We start from the raw sequence: 13,845 nt of genomic DNA on the forward strand, positions 1-13,845 counted from the left end.
AGCACACCTGCGTGCACGCGTGGGCACACAGAAGGCTCAGGCCTTGCGCTTGTGCCTGTAGCTTTGCAGCCGACCCCTCAGAACTTCGCCCCCGGTCCTCCCTAGGTCCGCCCCACCTCCACTCCCGAGAAACTCAAATAAACGGAGCTCGCTAGCCACAATCCCTCGGGCACTCCTGGGGTCACAGCTGCGCGCTTGAGTCTGACTCGCACCCCTCCTCCCAGGCCCCGCCCCACGCAGGGCCCCGCCCCTCGGCGGTGCGGGTGGGAGGCGGGGCCAGAGGTGCGGCCCGCGGGCTAGGGGCGGGGCGGAGGGGGCCCGCAGCCCCGGGCGGGGGCTCGGCGCGGGCCCGCGAGATGCCGGTGTCGGCGGCCCGAGAGGCTGCAGCTGCGGCGGCGGGGGAGGAGGCGGCAGAGGCGGCGGCTGTGCCCGCGAGGGGGGCGGCGTGGGGGGCCGGCGCGTAGCCGGGACTATGGAGGGACAGAGTGGCCGCTGCAAAATCGTAGTGGTGGGGGACGCGGAGTGCGGCAAGACAGCGCTGCTGCAGGTGTTCGCCAAGGACGCCTACCCCGGGGTGAGGAATTGGCGTCTGGAGAGAGGGGCACCGAGGCTGCGGGGAGTGGGTAATAGGGGCCCCGGGGGCCGCTGGAAGCCGGTACCAGGGTAACCAGGGACGAGAGAAAGAGGCTCGGAGGAGGGGAAGGAGGCGTTGGGGGCTCTGAATGGACTGCAGAGGATTGGAGTGGAAAGAATCAAGGAACGCGGTGAAATGGATGGGGCTTAGGAGCATCAGAGGATCCGGGAGGGCGCTCTGGGAGAATTGTCGGTGGTCCGGGCCATCCGACAGGGAAAGAACTAGGGGCTAAAGGGACCCCGAGGTGGGGTCTGAGAGTCTAGCTAGGATTCTATGGAGGTGGAGGCAGTAGCTCCCCGTATCTTCCCTTAGCCCAGCCGCAGACCAACTTCTGTCTAGGGACTGAGCTGGACCGGGTGTCGAGGGAGGAGGGCAGTTGTCAGGGTGAGTGCTGGAGGGAAGCTCTCATTTTGACCCATCGGTGTCTGCAGAGTTATGTCCCCACGGTGTTTGAGAACTACACCGCCAGCTTCGAGATCGACAAGCGCCGCATCGAGCTCAACATGTGGGATACTTCAGGTAGCCAAGTCCCTCGGGGTCACCCTGACTGCCAAGGTCCCTTACTCTAGCCCCTCCCATGGCCAGAGCCTTAGATTCCGGGTCAGCTCAGATATCTACCCAGTTTCAGAACAGAACATCAATTTCTGTTTTGAGCCAAGGAAACTGAGGCAGAGTTTCTTATGTCTGACAGAAACCAAACTAATATCAGCCCTGCAGCTGGTTCCTGCTTATCCAAGGAACTTGGAAAGAAATGACTTATTTTGGTACATGTTTCTTAGGAAATGGGACTGGGTTTAAATAAGCTATTTAGAATTTCTGGGGTGGGGGACGGTGGTGAAAAGTTGCCCCCACCCGGCTGAATTAGAGTCCCAGAAGAACAGGAACACTCGTTCCCTGCCTGTCCTTGCTCCAACCTCATGGGAAGGGTTTTTTTTTTTTTTTATTTTTACTTGGTTCCCCGGAGGACTTTAGAAGATGTGTCATCAAAGCCCAGAACGCAAAAACAAAATTTGTTAGAATTGTGGTAGATTTCCTGAGATTCTTACAAATCATCACTGTTAGAGCAGAGGAACCCATAAGCCATTTCCCACTGTTTCTGCTTCTCTCCTGCCTGCTCTCCTCAAGACACACTTTGTGATGGGTGCTAAAGACCGCAAAGACCACTGCTTCACTTTTTGTCACCAGTATACCTTAACCAGGGTCACTTGAGTCCCTTATTCCCTTCCAGGCCTGCCACCCACTCAGGTGGCTTTATCTCCTTTCTTTCTTCCTCCAGGTTCTTCCTACTATGACAATGTCCGGCCTCTGGCCTACCCAGATTCTGATGCTGTGCTTATCTGCTTTGACATTAGCCGGCCAGAAACACTGGACAGTGTCCTCAAGAAGGTGGGCGTCTGGGGGAACTACTCAGGAGATTAGGCACCCAAGGCATGATCCTCAGCAGTGACTGAAGCTGTCATCTCTCTGCCCCAGCCCCATGCCTCCCACCTGAAATGGTCCTGGGGCCTTGGGTCCGCTTATCTGCCTTCCCCATCTCCTCGGCCATGAAAGGGCAGTGAATGCTGATTCTGGGGCTTTGGAAAGCCCAGTGGCTGGCTGTCCAGGCCATTGTTTCCATCAGAAAAGTCCCTGGTGAAAGCAATCGAGTCAGCCAGGTTGTCCTTAGTTCCCAGGCGGGGGAGGGTGTAGTTGGTCTGTTCTCAGGACAAAGTATGGGAAAGGGGAGTAGAAATGTGCAGTGTGCAGGCTGACAAACAAGCCTAGAGCTCTCACCGAAACCCTCTTCTCTTCTCCTTGCCTTCCACACTGCCCTGGTCTCTACCCAAGACCAGCCTACTACCACCGTTCTTCCCTGGGAAGGTCTAGAAGGATAAGTGATTTCTGTGTTCATGGAGCAAAGCTTTTCCCTAAATCTTCCTCCACCCCTCCATAACTCTATTTTCCACCCCCAACCAGTGGCAAGGAGAGACTCAGGAGTTTTGCCCCAATGCCAAGGTGGTTCTAGTTGGCTGTAAGCTGGACATGCGGACTGACCTGGCCACACTGAGGGAACTATCCAAGCAGAGACTTATCCCTGTTACACATGAGCAGGTGAGACCCCTTCACTCCAGCTGAATTCTGACCTAGACTTCACACCCATGCCTGTTCCTTTTGCTCCCTGATTTTTGCCCTAACCCCTGACCCTAACCTTTAATTCTTCCTCAGTTCTGCATGACCTTCAACCCCAGCCCACAGCCTTCACGCTCCTTCCCAAACCCAGATGAAGGCCTATAATTTCCACCCATCTGCTGCTTTTCCAGGGTACTGTGCTGGCCAAGCAGGTGGGAGCTGTGTCCTACGTTGAATGCTCCTCCCGATCTTCGGAGCGCAGCGTCAGGGATGTCTTCCATGTGGCCACAGTGGCTTCTCTTGGCCGTGGCCATAGGCAGCTGCGCCGTACCGACTCTCGCCGGGGGCTGCAGCGATCCACTCAGCTGTCAGGACGGCCAGACCGGGGCAATGAGGACGAGATGCATAAGGATCGAGCCAAGAGCTGTAACCTCATGTGAGGGGTTACGGTGGGGCAGAGAGGGAAGAGGGCTGGGTGAGAGACATGGAAGGTTTCCCTGTGTGCTCTTGGACTTTCTGACTTCCTGACCCTGGCTGGAAGGGCAGGGCAGGCAGAGGAGCAATTCTGGTTGGAGGAGCTAGAAGGGTACAACCCCTCACCCCATTTTCTACATCCTTATCTCCTTCCCTGCTGCTAACAGGGTAGGCATCTGGGGCATGAACTTGGAGAGGGCAGGTGGGTGTTCAGGAAACCAGGCAATGACTTTGGTTGAGTCTCCTATATAAAGTTATATCTTCCTTGCTCACCCTGGTCCCCATATCCCGTCTGCCTTCCCTAAGGAAAGTGTCCATTTGATGACCTTCTCTTTGTCTCTCCTCTCACTTCCACATCTGTTCTCGTACACGCTAACCTTCAGGCAACATGCACTAAATTTTAAAGCAAGAAGCTCTTTCCTCCCACCAACCCACCAACCAGTTCGAGCTTCCCCCTTCCCCAGCAGTCCGCAAATAAAGCCCATGACCATAGAAAATAACTATGGACTTAGTTTTTTTTTTCCTTCTTTCCCTCCCCACCAAAGAAAAGCAATCGACCAATGCCCTCTCCCCCAGAGAAAACACAGGAAAAAAAGCCATACACGGAAGGATAAAATTTAGGAGCCCCCCCCCCGGGGGGGGGGGAGTAAAATACCTTGGGGCTCTTCAGTTAATGCGAGTGGACAGCCCTGGGAGAGGGGGACTTGGAGCAAGCCAATGATATACAACTGCTCGGCATTCCTGAGCCTGGCTGGGTGTCCTGCTAGCATGGCAGAGGGCCTGCTGAAGTGGCACAAGCCCCTTGTTCACCATCTCTGCCCTGGCTTGGAGCCTGCGATGCTCTAGAGATTATGGAGACAGGAAGGCATTGAAAGCCTCCACATCACTGAATCTGAACCATGTATAAGGTGAAGTTTCCTAAGGGGATGGTAACCCCTGGGGTCTCTGAAGGGGTCCAAACAGGGGCTCTCCCTCAGTTCTGTCTTGAGCTCTGTTATGATTGGTGGGGGGAACATCATCTGTAATTGAGAGTCACCCCCCCCCCCAGCCCCTGTGGAATGAAAGCTGGTAGAGGGGATGGCTGGAGTACTTGTCAGCAAGGACAGTACTGGTCTGTTTTCTTGGGAGTCTGGTTTCAGACTGTCCTGTATTCCCTCCCTGGCTCTGGTCCCACTGGCCTCTTTTTGGTGACATTCTCCCCCAGGAACCATCATTGGCTCTCCCCTCCCCCAACTCCATCCTCCCAGACCAGAGAGAGGGAAGGCAGGCCTTACCCTCCCATCTGCTGGGACCCCTTACAGACTGTCCTTCCCTGCACTCACTAAGTATGTGCTGTGCTAATGGTGCCATATTCTGGATTGAAAGATGAAGACAGTCCCTGAACTGGAGCCTAGCTCAGTAGGGGAGTTAGGAACCCTAAGTGTACACCAGTTATTCTCAACTTTCCTAATGTTGTAACCCTTTAACACAGTTCCTCATGTTGTGGGTGGGGATCCTCCCTACACCATAAGATAGTTTCCATTGCAACTTCATAACTGCAAACTTGCTACTGTTATGGATTGTAATGTAAACAATCTGTTTTCTGAATGTCTGAGGTGACCCCTGTGAAGAAGTCATTTGACTTCTCAAGGGGTGGTGGCCCACAGGTTGAGAACTGGCATAGATGGTACCTTGGCTGAGGGACCCTATACACACACAGGCTGCCGTGGGGCTCCCTGAGCCAGTCCTGAGGGAGAGGAGCCATTGGCATAGGTGCAGCAAGTGCAGATGTACAAAGGAAAGAGTAAGTGTGGCCTGGGCCGGCTCCACAGCGAGGAGGGAGGACGAGGCTGGACAGGTCCTGTGAGGCCACTGAAGAGTCCACAGGGAGTCAGCACCATCTCATGAGGAGCCACCAGGGATTTCAGGCAGAGGCGGTTGAATTTGGGTTTTTGGATGGATGGCGTGGTGGAGATTGAAGGTTTGGGCTCTTCTGAAAGACAACAAAATATCTCTTCCTTTCCCTCTGCCAGACCCCATTCTAATTCTCTAGGGAGGAATTTCCCCCATTTTCTGGCTTACTGGACCCTCCTTCTCACCACCTGGGGGCTGCGGGGTTCCTATCCCAAAGCCATTGCTGCCAATCTAAGGGAATCTAGATACCAGCCATTACATCATCCCTCCACTGTTTAGGGACTACTCTAAGACCTTCCTCAGGGACTCCCAAGTCCTGAGTCAAGAGGTGTTGGAGGGGGTGGGGTTCTGTCTCTGTGAGAAGACTGATATTTTTTCCCAGTAGGGATTCACCATAAAAATGGAAGTGGGCCTGGTGTAGTGCCCGTAATCACAGTACTAGGGAGGCTGAGGCAGGAGGACTGCTAAGAGTTCAAGGCCAGCCTGGGTTCAGAATGAGACTCTCCTCATCTTCACAACAATTGAGATGTTCTTGGACTGTCTGATACAAAGCGACAAAGCAGGCTCAAGCCTGTAGCCACCACAGCACAAGGTTTGCACCCGTTCACTTCTCCCAGTCCTCCTCCTGTACCATTTGTGCTTAGAGAACACAAAAACATCTCAATAACGGCCCAAAGCAAACCTAATTAGGAAGATAAATCAGCGGGAACAACCCCCAAAGTTTAATAGAAACCAGTGTGGAGGGAATTCAGTTTCCTCTTCAGGGCTGTATTGCCAGACCTATTTCAGGGCCTAGGATCCCAAAGGGTAGGAAGAGGCAATGGGGCTGTCCATAAGTCCACAAAGGTCCTTGCAGGCTATAGGGGACCTTACATCCACTCCCTGGCCCAGTGTGCTAGAGTTGACTTCCTCTGCAGTTGTTCTCCACCCCTCAATTTAGACACCAATGCAGCATCGATAATCATTTAATGGAATAACCGGTTGTGCTGTGGTGCTGTCCATGTACTTTAACCTCAGCCAGGGGTGGGTGAGAGATTCCTGGGCTAATTTCTCAAACACTTCAGCTTATGAAGCCCCAATCACAACAGTGACTCCAGGCATCCCTGGAGAGTCAGGCACGGAAAGAGCCCTAGGGCTGTGTCCAGCTTTGCAGCTTTCCCCAACCCCAGCCCTAGCCTCAGCCCCTGCTTGACCCTTGGATTTGATACCTAGGAAAAGGGGCTGATCATAGCTATCACCTTGAGAGGACTCTCCTGAGAGCTGAAAGAATTTGAGAACATTGTTTGACTCTTTGACAGGGTCTCAGCTGGTGTCAATCTTTTGTTGTCTTGTTTTTGAGAAAAGGTTTTTCTGTGTAACAGCTCTGGCTGTTCTGGAACTCATGTAGTTGACCAGGCTGGCCTTGAACTCACAGAGATCTGTCTGCCTCTGCCTCCCAAGTGCTGGGATCAATGAGCTACCATGCATGGCCTGGTGTCAACATTTATAACCAATATGGCGGTGCTTTTGAATAAGGTATGAAGAATCAGGTTTTTCCTTCTTCACTTTTCTTTTCTCTTCCTCCCTTCCCCTCCACCCTCTCTCTATTTGGAGTGATCCTAGGCTTTTATGTTTGCTGTGATATCTGTATCCATGCCCCCTTCTATATTTCAACTTCTTTTGAGATTGTAATTCCATAATTCCCCTCCTTCCCTTCTCAGCCTTTCCCTTGTACCCTCCCACCCTGCTCTCATTCACATTCATGGTCTCTTTTTAAAGCACCATTACAGTTCTAAGTACAGACAGACAACCAGCTCAGTCAGGATAATGTCACCCATACGTATGCTTTCTGGACTGACCATTTCCCTGGGGATACCCTTTTTATCGTTTTAAAACAGGGTTTCACAAAGTTACCCAGGCTGGCCTTTAATATAGGAATCTTCTCCAGATAGACATGGTGGAACACGCCTTTTATCCCACCACTTGGGAGATAGGGGCTAGCCAGGGCTACATAGTGAGACCCTGACTCAGAAGGAAACACACACACACACACACACACACACACACACACACACACACACACACCTTTCTATACAGATACATATCTCTCAACGTCTCAGTCTACACCACCAGGCCCAGCTCCTAAGAACATCAGAAAATGGTTCTTTTGAGGGATACAGGCTTGGGACACAATGCCAAGCTGTTTTTTTTTTTTTTTTTCCCCCAGTCAGGATCTTACTATATAACTCGGATTGGCCTTGAACTTGTAATCCTCCTGCCTCAACCATAACAGCACTTGGATTATAGGCATATCCTATCATCGGGCCCAGCTCTCTGAAGTCTCTAAGGACCCACGTTGCTAGAGCAACCTTCGCAGATCCACTCAGATTTGTCCAGTGGCCTGAGGAGGAGGGCAAGTTGTCATGTCTCTAATTTCCCAGTGGACATCAGGACCCTGGCAGGCCTTCCCACTGCCGCTCTCTCTGCTCCACCCTCTTCCCCAAGCAAGAGCTCAGCTCTTTGTTCTAGCAGTTTCCTCTATAATTTTGGTTCCCCTCTGCCTCCCTCCTTTCATCTAAGTTCTAGGTTACCCTCCATCTTTAGCAAACCCCTACCCCCCTTCCTCAAGGCTACGATGAAGTCAGAGACAGGGCGTTCCAGATTCTGGGGGCTGAGGTGAGTTCCAAGCAGCTATCCCATAGTAGCCAGAGATGAGAGGTGTACATAAGTACCCCTCCCCCCCAAGAAAATGCCTCTGCTGTTGACTCCTAAATAACAGATGTCTGTCTGCATATTAATGAGATTGGACGAATAATTGGCGAGTTTTTCATTCAGTGTCAGAATGAACCCGGAGGCCTTATGTTCATGCACACAGACACCCTGACACCCATCACCCTGATTCTCCCTTCCCCCCACCCACAGAGCATAATGAAACAGACTTAGAAGCTGGCAGCTTTGACCCACAAAAGGGAGGGGCAGATGGGAGTAGGGAGGGGTGTTAGTGGGAGGGAGACCCCCATGGTCTGGTTTGCCAGGTTGCTCTGTCTGGATCACTGCCCCCCCCCCCCCGTGACCCCCAGTGGGGGGTGGTGCAAAGCCTTGCATCTGTGCTGTTCTACCATCCTGCAAAGGGGGCCCAGAGAAAGGTGGGAGTCAGCGAAGGTCCTCAAGGAGGCTGTCACTGGAGAACAGAGCAGTGGCTGCCTTCTGTGAGGCTGTACATGCCATGAGCCTCTACCACCCAATGTTAGACTGTGAGAGGCTGTCTGGGGGAAGAACAGAGGGGTTTTCTTTTGCTTTGTTTGTTTGTTTGTAAGACAGGGTCTCTTTATGTAGATCTTGTTGTTCTTAAACTCAGTGAAGACCAGGCTTGCTTCGAACTCAGATTAAATGGCTCTGCCTCCCAAGTGCCAAAATTAAATGTGTACGCCACCACAGCTAGTTTTTAACTTTCTGGATAGGGGCCTTAGGCACAGTAGTCCCCTCCCCCCCCTTAGGCACAAATTCATGATTACTGTGCACTGGGGCTTTAGGCCACACGTCCCCAGTAGCTTTTTGTTCTCCACGGGCCTTCCGTCAAAGCTCAGCCAGAACTGGTCTTCATGGACTTGCTCCTGCTGGAACATCTGCTTTTTAAGCACTTCCACAGGCTGTGTCAGCTGGACCTTGTAGATATTGCTGTGGCCCTTTTCATTCCTCACCAGGATGCTCAGAGAATCGCTGCAGTTCTGAACCACTGGCATGACTGTGCTGTGAGGACCCAGGCCCAGCCTGGAAAGGCTAACACCCCCCTGTAGCATTTCACCACTTAGGTTGGCAAGACGCTGCTGGAAAGCTGGCCCACCGATCTTCAGTTCTGACACTGTCATGGAGTTGGTCAGAGACACCTGGAACTCATCACCCCCCCCCCCCAGCATCTTCACCTTCAGGTTCCAGACCATGGTTGTAGGCTTTAGCACTAGGTCCCCTGGAACTAAGGAATTTGCTTCTCTCAGCTTCTGGCTGCTTGATCTCACAGTCAGAGACTAGGTCAACTCTTTTAAATGTCCACCTAGGTTTTTTAATCAAACAACTATCACCGGACAGCTGAGTATCCCTGCCCAAGTTACTCAACCTCTCTGAGCTCCGCTTTACCTTGAAAGATGGTAAGAAATAAAACACGGCTGTCTTCGTGCCTGGTTTATAAAATAGGCTCCAAGGCAGGTTTGGTAGTGTATGCCTGTAACCCAGCACTCATTCATAAGTTAGAGCTTCTCAGATCGGAGGAGAGAAAACAAAAGCAAAACCAAAACATGACCCCTAGACATGACATGTTCTGTTCTCACCTGTCCCCAAAACACAGACACGTTTCCACATCACAAGTTTCCACAGCACTCCTCCCAGATCCACCCTTCCAAGGGTTAATTAGAGGTAAGGCAGGGCGAGGAGATGAGATAGGGAGTGAGCACCCTGGGCAACAAAGACGGGAACAGGAGTTGGAGAACTAGAACCCCGGATGAGAAAGAGGAAGGGGGAAGAGACTGCAGGGCTGAAGTGGGCTGAGCCCGGGAACAAGAATCTGGAGTCAGCTCCTGGTACTGGAAGCCCCAGCTCTAGCTGTTTGACTTTAAGTCTCACATCCTCTCAGCACCTCTGCCAAAGGAGGGGATTGGTTGGCGTTGTAAGGTCCACTCTCAGCACGAAAACAAAAGTTCCCGTGGCTGGTGGAACGCAGGGGTGGAGGGGTGCTGCGCGCCCCCAACACCACAGCCTATCAGTCACTTGTCCCCTCTCTCCCTTGGTAAATGATCTGCTGCGCCAGCAAACAACTGTCCATTGTGTCCTAATGAGGGACGAGCAGAGAAAGCCAGTCGCTTATGATGCAAATGAGCCGACGGCTGTGGCCCGTGCATTCGCTGGGTGACTCTTTTGGGCTGTAGCCCTAAGTGCCCCAGTTGGGCCTTTCTCCCGGAGTCCCAGTTCCCATCTGGTGGAGGAGGAGGAGGGGGAGGCTCAGCCTGGCCCTCACATTGTTTGGCATTGCCACTCCCTGCGAGGAGCCTTGACCCTTTCAAAGCCTCAGAGCTGGGGGCTCAGTTCTCCCTTCCCGGGATATAGAATTTGCTTTGTTTTGTTTGATCTGGGGTGTACATAAAATTCATAGCACATACAACTCCTCTTTGCAAAGTGTACAGTTCTGTGGCATTTTGTGCATTCCCAAGGTGGTATACTGATCACCCTTCTGGTCTTAGACTTTATATCCCCTATCTGGGGACCTCAGTCTTTACAGGACACCGCTGACACCTTAGCACAATGGAGGAGCTGTGGAGCCTGGTGTTGGAGAAAACTCTACAGCTCTTGAGGAGGGGAGGGCCTAGTCCTGTGCTTGGCCTTTGGTGAGGGAGTGCTCAATGCTTGGGCTACACAGTTCCTCTTGGTGTTTTAGCTTTTGATGAGGAACCAGAGTTGGCTCAGGTTTCATGACATTCTGATCCTACTTGTTTGGGATGATCCCACCAGCAAGCTTAGAAGCCTCGGGGAGACTCCAAAGATAGTCCCTAAAAATTCTTAGTTCCAGGAAAGCTCTCCCCCTCCCCAGGTTCCAGGGACAAGGCTTGCCAAGGCAACATTTTCTAACTTGGTCCATAGTCTATTCTATTCTAGAGCCTTATCAACTAGGAGCTGGGAGGACCCCCAGGTGTCCCTGGAATGTCACTTACTGACAGTCATTTTGTTCTATGAAGTTTTCAAGGGAAGCGGCAAGACACCTGCTTACCTGCAGTCTCTGTAGTTACCCAGTCCCTTTCCTCCTGAATGACCTTGGGAATGCTTCAAAGTCCGGAAGGGGCTCGGTTGGTGAAGGATTTAACTGTGAACTTGTAGTCATGAAAAAGTGGGGTGGTGGTGGTGGTGGTGGTGGTGGTGGTGGTGGTGGTGGTGGTAATGGTGGTGGTGGTGGTGGTGGTGGTATGGGTGGGGGTCTGGAGAGATGGCTCATCGGTTAAGAGCACTGACTACTCTTCCAGAGGTCCTGAGTTCAATTCCCAGCAACCACATGGTGGCTCACAACCATCTGTAATGAGATCTGGCACTCTTTTCTGGTATATCTGAAGACAGCAGCAACGTACTTGTATAAAATATAAGTAATTTTTTTTTACATTTATTTGTTTTATTTTATATGAATATACTCTAGCTGTCCTCAGACACACCAGAAGAGGGCATCCGATCCCATTACAGATGGTTGTGAGCCATCATATGGTTTCTGGAATTTGAACTCATGACTTCTGGAAGAACAGTCAGTGCTCTTAACCGCTGAGCCATCTCTCCAGCCCATAAGTAAATCTTAAAAAAAAAAAAGGAATTGTGGGCTTACTGGCAAGTCCAGCTAAAGGTCCTGAGTGAGGGACCCTGTCACAAAAAAAGACATCTGTCAGGTATAATGATATACACCTTTAATTCCAGTATTTGTGAGGCAGAGGCAAGCAGATTTGTGTCATTTCAAGGCCAATCTGGTCTCTACGATGGGTTCCAGGCCAGCCAAGGAAACCAAACTAAACGAAACCAAACATGCCAAGGTGTTTGGGTTCTGAGAAAGGCCACCTGATGTTGACCTGTGGCCTCCACATGCCCAGCACACACGCACACACAGGAACACATACCTTTCCCTGTTCTGGAATTAACTCATGAGAGTAGCAGGGATTCCAGTGAGGGAAAAGCCTTTAGTTGCAAACTTTCCTTGACCTTCATCAGCCTCCAAATTCCAGTCAAAGCTCACTTCCCCAGACACCGACCAGACACCTTAATGAAAGCATTCTATCTGTGCCCCTAATGAATAGGGACGCTCCTGAACTGGTTGGGTCCAGTTCTGCCACCAACTCATACAATGACCTTTGACAAGTGCCTGAACTTCAGTCTTATCATCTGCGAAGCCACTGTTGCCCGAGTGAGGAGAGATAATGGCGGTGCTAGTTCTCTGAACTTGCAGAGGCATTCCTAGGGACATTGCAATTATGCCCTCTGGTCCTGGCAGCAGCAGGCTCTCTGGTGAGCAGGGCAGGCTGATGGGTCGGTGCTGTTCTGACTAATGACAAAGGGATAGGCTTCATGGTGGGCAGAAGACAAAGAGGCTCTGGAAAAGATGTCAGATGTGTAGATGCCTTGGGTTGTGGAGCCTGTTGAGAGGCAGTACAGTGGCTTGCTTTCCAAGGTTCTAAAGGTGGGGCTGACAGCAGGAGAAGCCCTTGAGTTCCTGGGTCCCCTGTAACCCATTTAGCAAATATTCACTGGATGCCTAGCCTAACAAGGCAGCTGCCAAGGGCAAACTGTGTAATAATAAAGGTGGAAAAACAAAACAAAAACCCACTAACCAACCCATTTGGGAGCATAAGCACCTTCTAAGCACACAGGGAAGACCGGAGGTAGACACACGTGGCTGACAGATGGAAAAATCTCGTACTTGGGAGGTTAGAGGCAGGAGGATCAGGAATTCAAGGTCACCCCTGGTCTTAGTGAGTTTGACACCAGCCGCCTGGGTTAGGTGAAATCCTGTTGCCAAAACAGAAGAAAACAAAAAGCAAAGGACACAAACTGGGCTGGAGAGATGGCTCCGTGGTGACTATACTTCTGCTCTTGTAGAAGACTCAGTGCAGTCTCCAGCACCAATGTGTCCAAGCAGCTCATGTCTGTAATTCCCACTCCGGGGGACCTGCACTCATAAGCATACCCCTGCAGTAGCACACTGAAGTGTTACTAAGAATGATAAAGATTAGCTACATTAAGAGAAAAAAAAAAAAAAAAAGCTGGGTGTGGGGGCTCATTCAATTCTAGCATGCAGGAGGCAGAGGCAGGTGGGTCTCTGAATTCAGTTTGAGGCCAACCTGGTCTACATAAGTGAGTCCCAGGCCGTGCAGGATTACATAACAACATCAAATACAAATGAAGCAGAATGGGTATTTTAAACTTCAAAAAAAATTATTGTATGGGTGTTTTGCTTGCACATGCATTATTTGCACCATGTGTATTCAGCAGAGACCAAAGGAGAACATCAGATGTCTTAAAAGTGGAGTTGCAGACAGTTGGGAGCTGCCAGGTGAGTGCTGGGAATCGAACCTGGGTTGTCTGGCAGAGCAGGCAGTGCTTTTAACCATGGAGTCCTCTCCAGCCCCAGGATGGGGATTTTAACTGGGGAGGGATTCTAGTCTGGGAAGTCAGGGGGAAGGCTTTGTGAAGGATGGGGTTGAAGAGGATTTGGGCCCTGCAGAGGTGTCAAATCGGCGCTCAATACAGCCTGAGTGAAGTCTATGAGTTCCTACATGTGGTAAGCCAGGGCATCTGGAAGGGATCGTCGGATGACACGAGAGTTGTGCTTAAGGTGTAAGAATTCAGGAAACTGGGAAATGACCAATGATGTTTCTGTCATGTCTCCTCTACACTGGCACTTCAGGCTCTAATTCCAGAGCCTGAGGGATTTTACTGGGCCCTGCCAGAAACTCTTGGCCTCCTCTTTACTTGGCTAAATGGTGCCAAGATCTCTTTTATAAGTCTTTCTGAGTCCTGGCCCACCACATCGTTTCCAAAGAACCGATGAACTAGAATTCTTCTATAGCTTGTCTCCCCTGGATGGTAAGAAACCTGAAAGCCTGAAGGACCTGTCACCCACTTTCACAACTATAGACCCCCTTCAATCACCAAGTTTGTTTGAGACAGGGTTTCTCTGTGCAGCTCTGGCTGTCCTAGAACTCCCTCTGTAGACCAAGCTGGCCTCGAACTCAGAGATG

The 13,845-nt window shown here is 51.3% G+C and overlaps 2 protein-coding genes across 2 annotated transcripts; one reads left to right on the forward strand and one right to left on the reverse strand.

Moving 5' to 3' along the window:
• Positions 1–438: 438 nt before the first annotated feature.
• Positions 439–3,684, forward strand: RND2 (Rho family GTPase 2). Its single transcript, XM_080922876.1, has 5 exons — positions 439–574; positions 1,066–1,153; positions 1,911–2,020; positions 2,591–2,725; positions 2,935–3,684. The coding sequence occupies exons 1-5, from the start codon at positions 473–475 to the stop codon at positions 3,181–3,183; spliced, it is 684 nt and encodes a 227-aa protein (XP_080779002.1). The 5' UTR covers positions 439–472; the 3' UTR covers positions 3,184–3,684.
• Positions 3,685–8,505: 4,821 nt separating this feature from the next.
• Positions 8,506–9,030, reverse strand: LOC308425229 (ubiquitin-like protein ISG15; the record flags this gene model as incomplete). Its single annotated transcript, XM_080922451.1, has 1 exon — positions 8,506–9,030. The coding sequence occupies one exon, from the start codon at positions 9,028–9,030 to the stop codon at positions 8,506–8,508; it is 525 nt and encodes a 174-aa protein (XP_080778577.1).
• Between the last annotated feature and the right edge of the window lie 4,815 nt (positions 9,031–13,845).

Source organism: Micromys minutus (assembly GCF_963924665.1).
Source record: "Micromys minutus genome assembly, chromosome: 10".
In the NCBI taxonomy this organism is placed as follows: Eukaryota; Metazoa; Chordata; class Mammalia; order Rodentia; family Muridae; genus Micromys; species Micromys minutus.

Coding starts and splice junctions, on each gene's coding strand:
- RND2 (XM_080922876.1), top strand. CDS start 473: ATGGAGGGACAGAGTGGCCGCTGCAAAATCGTAGTGGTGGGGGACGCG. Junction 575..1,065: donor CCAAGGACGCCTACCCCGGG/GTGAGGAATTGG, acceptor CGGTGTCTGCAG/AGTTATGTCCCCACGGTGTT. Junction 2,726..2,934: donor TCCCTGTTACACATGAGCAG/GTGAGACCCCTT, acceptor CTGCTTTTCCAG/GGTACTGTGCTGGCCAAGCA.